General features: G+C 41.1%; 1 protein-coding gene across 1 annotated transcript; it reads right to left on the bottom strand.

Moving 5' to 3' along the window:
* Positions 1-3299: 3299 nt before the first annotated feature.
* LOC110538271 (BTB/POZ domain-containing protein KCTD5-like) lies at positions 3300-9885 on the bottom strand. Its single transcript, XM_036938318.1, has 6 exons — positions 9546-9885; positions 8169-8277; positions 7868-7959; positions 7318-7413; positions 6240-6365; positions 3300-5580 (listed from the first exon to the last, which is right to left on the bottom strand). Exons 1-6 carry the CDS (start codon positions 9762-9764, stop codon positions 5551-5553), a joined length of 672 nt encoding a protein of 223 aa, XP_036794213.1. The 5' UTR covers positions 9765-9885; the 3' UTR covers positions 3300-5550.
* Between the last annotated feature and the right edge of the window lie 337 nt (positions 9886-10222).

The raw sequence follows: 10222 nt of genomic DNA, 5'->3' as shown, positions 1-10222 counted from the left end.
CCGGGGTTTGAGAAGTCAGTGAGAAAAGTGAAACAATCTTCCTTAGTTGTACATTTTCTCGAAATCTGAAGGCACAACCTTGATTCGAGCCCATGTCTTAAGTAGTGGAACATGTTTTTACTCTAACCTCGTGAAAGTGACAAACTGACTAGTTAATTTACGTAAAAAACAACTATATATTGAAGAAGTGCCTTTGACAGGATGTATGTGCACAGTCTGGACCATTAGACCCGATGACATTGCCTACAAGTGTGATAGGGGATTTCTATAGAGTACCACCCGAGTGGCGCAGTGGTACTGTACTGCGTCGGTGCTGGGGGTGTCACTACAGACCCTGGTTCGATTCCAGCCTGTATCATAACCGGCCGTGATTGGGAGTCCCATAGGACGGCGCACAATTGGCCCAGCGTCGTTAGAGTTTGGCAGGGGTGGACCGTCATTGTAAATATGAATTTGTTCTTAGCTGACTTGCCTAGTTAAATAATACCCATAAAGCCTAGTGGTCCAACAGGGAAATGGTTATAATTGTTTTACCACGATTCATTTATCCCACAGAGGATTTTAAACACTTAAAATAAGGGCTGTGTTTCATGTAGGCTTACCCTGGCGTGACATTTTGATAACAGTGTAAATCTCTCTAGGACAAGGTTACTTTTATCAATGTATTACCCCCCCAAAATGAAACGCTAATTAGCTGCTAATATTTTTTGGGGCCGCTAATATGGCTGTCATAAAGAACTGCAAATGCCATGACGATCTGGACGAGACTGCCGAAATCAAAGCAAAAGTAAGAATCTCTGGAATTAACTGTCTAATGTTAGCTAAATGTAGTAATGATTAAATTGGCTACATTTCTTTAAATGGAAAATTCTGTGAACGGTCTTGTACAAGTTTTAAATGGACATACCTGTTAGCAAATGTGTAAACTAGAGATGACGTGCAGGAGCTTGCTGGGATTTGTCGTCTTGCATGATGTCTACTTTAATGCTAATTAGCATTTTTTTCAGATCTGAGAGAAAATAGAGCTGAATATATTAATAAAAGTCACTTTATCTGAGAGATTTAAGTGGTTATCAGAACGTCACACCAGGGTAAGCCTACACAAAACACAGCCCTTATTTTAATAGTTTCTAAATTTCCCTATAGAAAAAATGAATTGTGGAAAAACGATTGGAACCATTTAAAATATATTTTTGAAATATTTTATTTTTGCATTTTCCAATTAAGAACATTCAGAACAAAAGTGAAGATATTAGACAACAATATGACAAAGTGACAGCAACAGATGAGCGTAAAAATATATATATATATATATATATATATATATATATAATGCTCAAAAAAATAAAGGGAACACTAAAATAACACATCCTAGATCTGAATGAATGAAATATTCTTATTAAATACTTTTTTTCTTTACATAGTTGAATGTGCTGACAACAAAATCACACAAATTATCAATGGAAATCAAATTTATCAACCCATGGAGGTCTGGATTTGGAGTCACACTCAAAATTAAAGTGGAAAACCACACTACAGGCTGATCCAACTTTGATGTAATGTCCTTAAAACAAGTCAAAATGAGGCTCAGTAGTGTGTGTGGCCTCCACGTGCCTGTATGACCTCCCTACAATGCCTGGGCATGCTCCTGATGAGGTGGCGGATGGTTTCCTGAGGGATCTCCTCCCAGACCTGGACTAAAGCATCCGCCAACTCCTGGACAGTCTGTGGTGTAAGGTGGCGTTGGTGGATGGAGCGAGACATGATGTCCCAGATGTGCTCAATTGGATTCAGGTCTGGGGAACGGGCGGGCCAGTCCATAGCATCAATGTCTTCCTCTTGCAGGAACTGCTGACACACTTCAGCCACATGAGGTCTAGCATTGTCTTGCATTAGGAGGAACCCAGGGCCAACCTCACCAGCATATGGTCTCATAAGGTGTCTGTGGATCTCATCTCAGTACCTAATGGCAGTCAGGCTACCTCTGGCGAGCACATGGAGGGCTGTGCGGCCCCCCAAAGAAATGCCACCCCACACCATGACTGACCCACCGCCAAACTGGTCATGCTGGAGGATGTTGCAGGCAGCAGAACGTTCTCCATGGCGCCTCCAGACTGTCACATGTGCTCAGTGTGAACCTGCTTTCATCTGTGAAGAGCACAAGGCGCCAGTGGCGAATTTGCCAATCTTGGTGTTCCCTGGCAAATGCCAAACGTCCTGCACGGTGCTGGGCTGTAAGCACAACCCCCACCTGTGGACGTCGGGCCCTCATACCACCCTCATGGAGTCTGTTTGAGCAGTCACATGCGCATTTGTGGCCTGCTGGAGGTCATTTTGCAGGGCTCTGGCTCCTGCTGCTGGGTTGTTGCCCTCCTCCACGTCTCCTGATGTACTGGCCTGTCTCCTGGTAGCGCCTCCATGCTCTGGACACTACGCTGACAGACACAGCAAACCTTCTTGCCACAGCTCCCATTGATGTACCATCCTGGATGAGCTGCACTACCTGAGCCACTTGTGTGGGTTGTAGACTCCGTCTCATGCTACCACTAGAGTGAAAGCACCGCCAGCATTCAAAAGTGACCAAAACATCAGCCAGGAAGCATAGGAACTGAGAAGTGGTCTGTAGTCACCACCTGCAGAACCATTCCTTTATTGGGGGTGTCTTGCTAATTGCCTATAATGTCCACCTGTTGTCTATTCCATTTGCACAACAGCATGTGAAATTTGTCAATCAGTGTTGCTTCCTAAGTGGACAGTTTGATTTCACAGAAGTGTGATTGAGTTGGTGTTCCATTGTGTTGTTTAAGTGTTCCCTTTGCTCAAAAAAAATAGTGTATATATACACAAACATACAATAAGTCATAATAAAAGGCTACATATTATACATTACGTGAGGATTATATGGAACCATTTATGTTTAACCGCTAGGTTTTATAGGTATTATGACACATCGACTTTGGGGCTCTGAGTAGCAGTTTCTGCCCATCTTTATACTGTACGGTCTTTGTTTGTGCACTACTGAATGGAGCTGTGTTTGAACAGTAGCTCACTATGATTTAACCCTGTGATGGACCAAACCTGAGTCTGTCATTTGATATTTATCTAACTAGGTAAGTCCGTTAAGAACAAATTCTTATTTACAATGACGGCCAACCAGTGTCTAAAGATGTTTAGTTATTACCATATTTCCTTTCAAGTGCACCCTTGCTCTATACAGTACATCTAACATATTGATGACAGCCATGTGGTTAGTATTTCTCTATGGCTGTGCAACAGTTTCTTCAAATACAATACAAGAGTTGAATTCATTACCATTTATTGATTAAATCCACCAGGTCTAGCATCACCATAATTTCCATTATCCCCAGTCAAAACATGCTATTACATATAATATAGTATGTATACAGTAAGCATAAAAAATACAAAACATGTTATACTACTCTATAGGAACAGCAGTGAGAAAATAACAATTGTCTGCATCTGTTCATTTTAAAAATACATTTAACGGAAAACTAGAACAATGTCCCATTAGAAACCCACAGCAGCCTCAGAGAGGGATCAAATGTGTATTGATAAGCATTATAGAAAATAACGAAATAACGGTCAAACAGGAGCTGAAGTGTCACAGTGGAGTGAAGTGGTGTCCTGTAAAGCTGAGGGCATCGTGGAAGGTGAATCAGGCCATGCATGCAATGGCTGACACCCCCTTCTGTGTTTTAAGAATCTGCAGTCAAAGGACACCACACTAGACACATGTCTTCACTGTCACTGCAGGGTGGACACAAACAGTGAGCCCTTGTGGTTATGGGCATCACTACTACACAGATTTCACATGCACTGTGAAGCCCCAGAGGCAAGAGGCACTTATCACCACAAGACAACTCAGTGAACAAGAAAAAACCTGTCCAAGGAAAATGTTGGAAAACTATCCGTCTGCGTACTAGATAAATGGCTGACATCCCAGATACCCAGGTAGTTTCTATGTAAACATAGTAATATACAGATGTTTAAACAAGCCAAATTAGAGCATTGTGTCACAATGGCAAGGTAAGTAAGATCCCGATTATAAAACACTAGAAATGTAAACTTTACCTTGATCAGGCAACAGGAGGGGTCCAGTTGACCTTTACAGAAATTATAGCTTGTATTCCACTAGTTAAAGCCCTGTGTGTGTGTGTTAGGAAGAAAAAGCATACACTGATAACACATCTGAATATTATTATACTTCCTCTATGTACAAATCCTCATAGATATGCATGTAGACTACCAAATTTCCTTATCGCAGACAAAAGAAATTCAGATTAAAGTTGAAATTCAGACATTTGGTCATTGAACAATGGCAACATTTTCAAAAATAAAATGTTTTCATGTACTGACAATGTTAACGTATTCAATAGGTAGCTCAACCATCTACAAGTTGAACAATGGTAATGACTGCGCATTATAATTTCCAATCTTTTCATCAATACATGACCAAAGCATTTTTGCTTAGAACTTGCATGATTGCAAACCGCCACAGTTTGGTGTAATTTTGCTTGGTATACAGCCCTGTCAAAGCTCAATATAGTCAAACCGCAGAAGCGTAAAGATTGTGTATACACACACAAATAAGCAGATATGCACTAATTCATGCAAGAGACAAACGCTTTTCTTTCTCACGTAAAATAGAAAACAGGCCCTTCGCAACACCAGCCTATAACAGTCACTGTCATATGTCAATGTGGGGAAAAAATGTGCCTATCAAATGGCTCTAGGTATAATGTCCTCTAAAATATAACAATGTGTTCCAGTTCCACAGTGGCTGCCTAACAGGTAACCCAACTAAAACCCACCAGTCCAGGGATGGAAGACAAGTTTTAGTCCTTTTACATCTGGCATTCCCTAACATCACCTCAACCTCATTATCAAACAATAACCCTGGTAGAAATAGTTCTAAGAATGTCCTCCTTCCAAAAAACTGATAATGTGCAGGTTGAAAGGATATTTGGAAAGGGACATAAATAATCTCTGTTTAAAGACATGTAAAAAATAAATAAAAACTGTCGATAGTCTTCACCTCTAAAAAGACAGTTTGAATCTATACAACTCCATATAAATAGTCTTAAATATCTTTCTTTTAAAACCTGCTTTCCAATTTATTTCTCAGAGAGGTTTGATTTTTGTATGCGAAAGACTGGCATAATGTAGTACGCACAAATGTTTGAAATAATGTCCCACCAGACAGTGCACACCTAATGCATCTTCCAAAACACTATTAGAGACCCTGAGTAAATGATGGACCAAGTATAAATGCTGTGGACAATAGTGATCAGTCCCTTCTCTGTGTGAAAATCTACAGTCCAGTTTTACTATGTAGGCCCAAAAACAGAGTAACGCTATCGATTGCACATTTTGATTTGAGATCTGAAAGAAAAATGGTGTGTACAATGTGTAAACTGCAGTTAGCCAGCTTCTCCAGCATGCCATAATGCTCCTCAGAATGTGATGTAGTTTGTGTCTTTATATCTGGACATCATAGCAGGACGCAATCCTAAGAACTGAACAGTCTCTTCACATTCGAGAGCCTTGTTCTTGAAGAATCTGCAAAAGAAAATGGTCAGAGCAAAATAAGATGTTTAGGCCTGTATATTTCATCCTAGACAGATGTTTCAAAAAACCTTTGACAAAAGGTATTATGAGTTAGCATTTAACAGGCAGGAAGAAACCTAAAATGTTCATTTTTTTGACTGGAAAGTGGAGAGACTAAGGCTATGGAGAATTCCATAAACTGCAAAAGCTAGTGACAGGAGGTCATTAAATATTAAAGTAGTTTAAGTCATTATCGAAGCATTGCTCTTATCTAGATAATGATTAGCAGGATGTGCTCTAGGTAATGGGCTCATAGGGATGATATGGCACAAGGGGAAAAGGGGCACAAGGGGAAAAGGGGCTCTTGGAGAAAGGTTTAAGGCCACAATGGCAGGGGTCTAAACAAAATCTCACCAATTGTCCCCTAATATTGAACGGTAGATACATTCATTGGCAAAATGTTTAACAATCCTTGTACTTGTCCTCTGCAGGAAATGCAGCATGCAAAGAAAGGAATTGCAGCATCCATGACCAATAAAACAATTGTGTGCATTTATGTTAGACATGTGATAAACATGTATACAAAACTTAGTGTAAGTCACAATAAATGGTTGTAACAATGGTCAGGAAGTTGATGAAATACATTTTTGTTGCAGTTCTGGAATACTCACCTTGGCCTTTTCACTTGGTTCACTGCTTGTGCCGTATGATTGGTTATGTAGCTCCTTAGAGACAACACACAGGAACTCTGCCTGGTCTTCGTTTCCATAGTTGTATGAGGAGCCAATACTGACCAACTGAGGAAAACAAAAAAAGGGGGGGGGGACCAATGTCCAATGAGAAGGGAAATGTTTCTACGGGACTAGAGGTAACATGCACACATGGGAAATCTAATCTTTCCAACAGCTTGCCAGGCACAGTCAAAACAATGTAACAGATTACAGTAGACAATTTCTATTCTACGTAAGGATTTTTTTTTAAATGTCAAAGTAACAAACACCGACTTTTATCTAGGAAACCTGAGCACTTTGAGCTGTTACATTGCTCCTGAATGTTTAGTATCCCTTGGATTAGACCGCAGGGTGAAATCTGTCGTTAAGGTGGTAGCTAATTCAAATAAACAGACTACACTATACAGTAGGTTCCCATTTTCACAAAGCTGCCATGAGCAGAATGCCTAACATTCTGTCACCTTGCTGGCTCCCAAAAAAGGAAACGTGAGTAGCAGCCTGAGCCCACTCATGAGTTCTCTGAGGGGGAAGACCCTAACACCCTGCAAGGTTGTACCAATCAAAATATTACAGATATAAATAAAAAAGCACAGGTATTAGCAGAAATGCACCTAGTACAGGGTGTCCTCCTAAATGAACAAACAGCAACATCCCCTTTTATCTGCTGTTTCATAAACATCAGACAAAATTTAACTCTAGCAACCTGGCCTCTGACAGAAACCAGTGTCTATTTGAACCAGGCACAACCATAGCTCCTTTTGCAGATGGTCAGACAATTCTGACTTTCACAAAAATAAATACAGTACCACAATAACAGCTATGTAACCAAATTATGCTGCAAGGTTATATTTCACAGGGACTACAAATGAAGACAACTATAGTATTTATGTTATACACTGAACTCAGCATCATCTGTGAACAGTAAATCAACCAACACAAGTCAAAGTGCAGCCGAAAGGAACATTTCTGAAAATAGGAAGCAGAACACTCCCCAATGTCTTCCTTTCAAGGTAATTACCTGCTCAAACTTCCAACCATCTGACATGGTGGAAACCATTTGTGTTAGCTCCTCTTCTTGGCACTGCAAGACTCTGTAGACATGTTTTATAGGGAGCTGTGGAGAGCAAGAAAGAGGCAATGTTAATTCACATGCAACAGAGCAGCAAGTGCTCTCAATAGGCTACATACGAATCTCCCACCCCCCCCAGAGCAGAGCATAGCCAGTATGTGCCAACTCCTGACCTCATCTACTTGGCAAGGGTAAGGAGACTCTGGACAAATGCCAATACATCAACAAGACCTGGAAATCCCAGTAGCTTAAGCGGAGCTTGTGCCCAGAGTCATTGCAGTATTAAACCATGTAAACAGAGGTGATCCTTGGGAGGCTAGCTTGCCAAGGATTTGCGCCTCGCCAGTAGTTAGAGGGCCTTAGAGGCAGCAAGGCTGACATGCCACTCCACTGCCCCCTTTAATATCCAGAGCTCTGCATTAGTGATTACAACAGGACAGTCCCAGGGAAGAAAGAAATCACTCAGATACCAATGACAATTTTAGTCAAGCCCACACACCTGAACTGTTTTGCAGGCCCTCTCCCTGATTTTGTCTTTAATTAGCTTGATCAAAGAAGGGATATTGTAGAATTCAGCCTCTTCCAGAACACCTTGAGAGGAACATAATGTATTTAACCAGTTATTAAAACCCCAATCATTGAAAACAACTGTGTATGCTAATGAGAACTGCTGTGGTGTTAAATGTAATAAGTGTGATTGTTAGCGTGTGACGTGTTAGAGCGAAAAAGAAACAGCAACAAAGATGACAATGGCACAACTCTTCAGACATGTCTCAGCATATCCCAGAATATCATCATACCTTCCTCGGCAAGGCCTCTATTGAGCACCAGTTTCCCATGCCTCAGGTAGTTGAGCACTGGACCGAAGTATGTTGGGTCCCGGTCTATCAAATAGGCACCCGTTTCATCCTGAAGAAAGAGAAGTCGATAACAATGAGAAAAGCAGACAATCAATAACAAATCTGGTGCGAAACCATTGACGATTTTTGTACAGTGACGAACATCGAAACAGAACTGTGCAATAGCATAAACCCATAGCCAATCCATGAATACAACAGCTCTGTGCCCAGAGCTTGGAGCAGCGCCAACATGGGGTAACTGACATTTCGCAGGTCTCATTATCCGTCAAGGATCACCACAGCGGCCTTGCTCCAGCCTTCACACACACACGCCATCATTAGCAAGAATCAATACAGAGGGCAGAGATACATATCCTTACCACATTACACTGGGCACATGAACATTACAGACATTGGAGACTTTCACCTCAACTTCAAATTAGGAATGCTAATCAGCATAGTTTCGTAAATATCCTAGATAACTATGGGATGAAACTATTTTGCTTGGATACTGTGGATCGTTCAGAGACCAAGTCATTGCAACTGCATCTGTATGACTGAGCCAACTTGTCTTGTAAGGTCTTTTGCCAGCTTTTAAATGTCATCCTCCTGTTAAATGATGCATGGTGACCTTTGAGGGTTGGAAATCAGGATGGTAAACATTTTTAACATGTGGATTATCATACTTTATTTTACAGGGGAGGGGGCAACGCTCCTTTTCCAGAAAGGGGGGCTCATTTGCACAATTGTATATTATAAGCCCAATTATTTACAAAAAAATATATATACTATTGTTGATCTTGTCAACAATGTATTTTATGGTCCATTTGCGTGTAGGCGTAATTCTGATATTCACCATCTAGATAGCTACAGTAACAGTATCGTGGTTGACTAGTACTATATACTAATGTTATCTAAGTAGGAGTAGAAACGTGCTGCTGTACAAATTCATATTTGTTAGTTAGCTACTGTAGATCTGTAGTCAGGAGGGTTATCCAGAAAAAAAACAGGAAAAAACAAACTAACGGTAACGTTATTTAGCTAGTTAGACAAGTTATTTGGGAGTTAACGTTGGCCAGCTGAACTAGCTAGCCTATACTAGTAACGACGTTAGTAGCTAACGTTGACCATCTAAATTAGCTATCCGTTTTTGGCTTACATCCTGGCTAAACAATTAAAATAACTACCTAACTAGTTAGTAAATCGGTCTGGATATGCTAGCTAGGTAACGTAAGTTAACGTTAAAACATTCACATGATGTGTAAAACAGACAAAGGTTAGCTAGTTAACATTAGCCAACTAGCTAGTAACGTTAGCTAGCTAGACAGATATCCGTACCTTGTCAGAGTCGAGGTCGGGGTCGGCCTGGCAAAGACGGTACAGGAACGATTTTGAATCTCGGCACAACGTTTGCCTCGTTGTGAGAAAGTATGTCCCACCGACATTCAGACGGACCCATTTGGATGCCCCGTTCCCAGGTGACTGCATTCTCTGTTCCGGAGACAGGGCGGGACACTGGTCAACTGAGCCGCTGGAGTCAGGGCTCTTCTCCGCCATCCCAGCTCCTCGAACTTGGATGCGTCGCTAGCTAAAGTTACAGGAACTGAGTTGAAGCGAGCCGGGAAACTGGGCAAGGCATAGTCATGAAGTACGGTAATCCAAGTTTGACAACCCCCACCCACCGGTTTCCAGTTTTTATTAGACATCCGTCAGATTCCACAGCCACAGTCAAAATTCACTACAATTTTTTTATTTTTTGGTCTTAATTTAAGGTTAGGGTCAGGCATAAATTTAGCAGTGTGGTTAAAGTGAGGCTTAACTTTAAAATAAAATTCGAAGATAATCAATTGTAGAAATGGGCGGGGTTTATAACTTTGTGGCTACTGAAGCTAGTGATGACCCATCCCCCCACTCCCTGCATCCTTCTCATAAGAATATTTTTTTGCAGTTGGGACTCCATGACTTCAAAAAAGGTTTGGTCCCAAAATGATGATACTGAGCTTTCACCCAAGCTA

The sequence above is a fragment of the Oncorhynchus mykiss genome, chromosome 12 (genome assembly GCF_013265735.2).
Source record: "Oncorhynchus mykiss isolate Arlee chromosome 12, USDA_OmykA_1.1, whole genome shotgun sequence".
NCBI lineage: Eukaryota > Metazoa > Chordata > Actinopteri > Salmoniformes > Salmonidae > Oncorhynchus > Oncorhynchus mykiss.
Note: the sequence above shows the minus strand (reverse complement) of the source record. Positions and strands in the feature narration are given on the sequence as shown.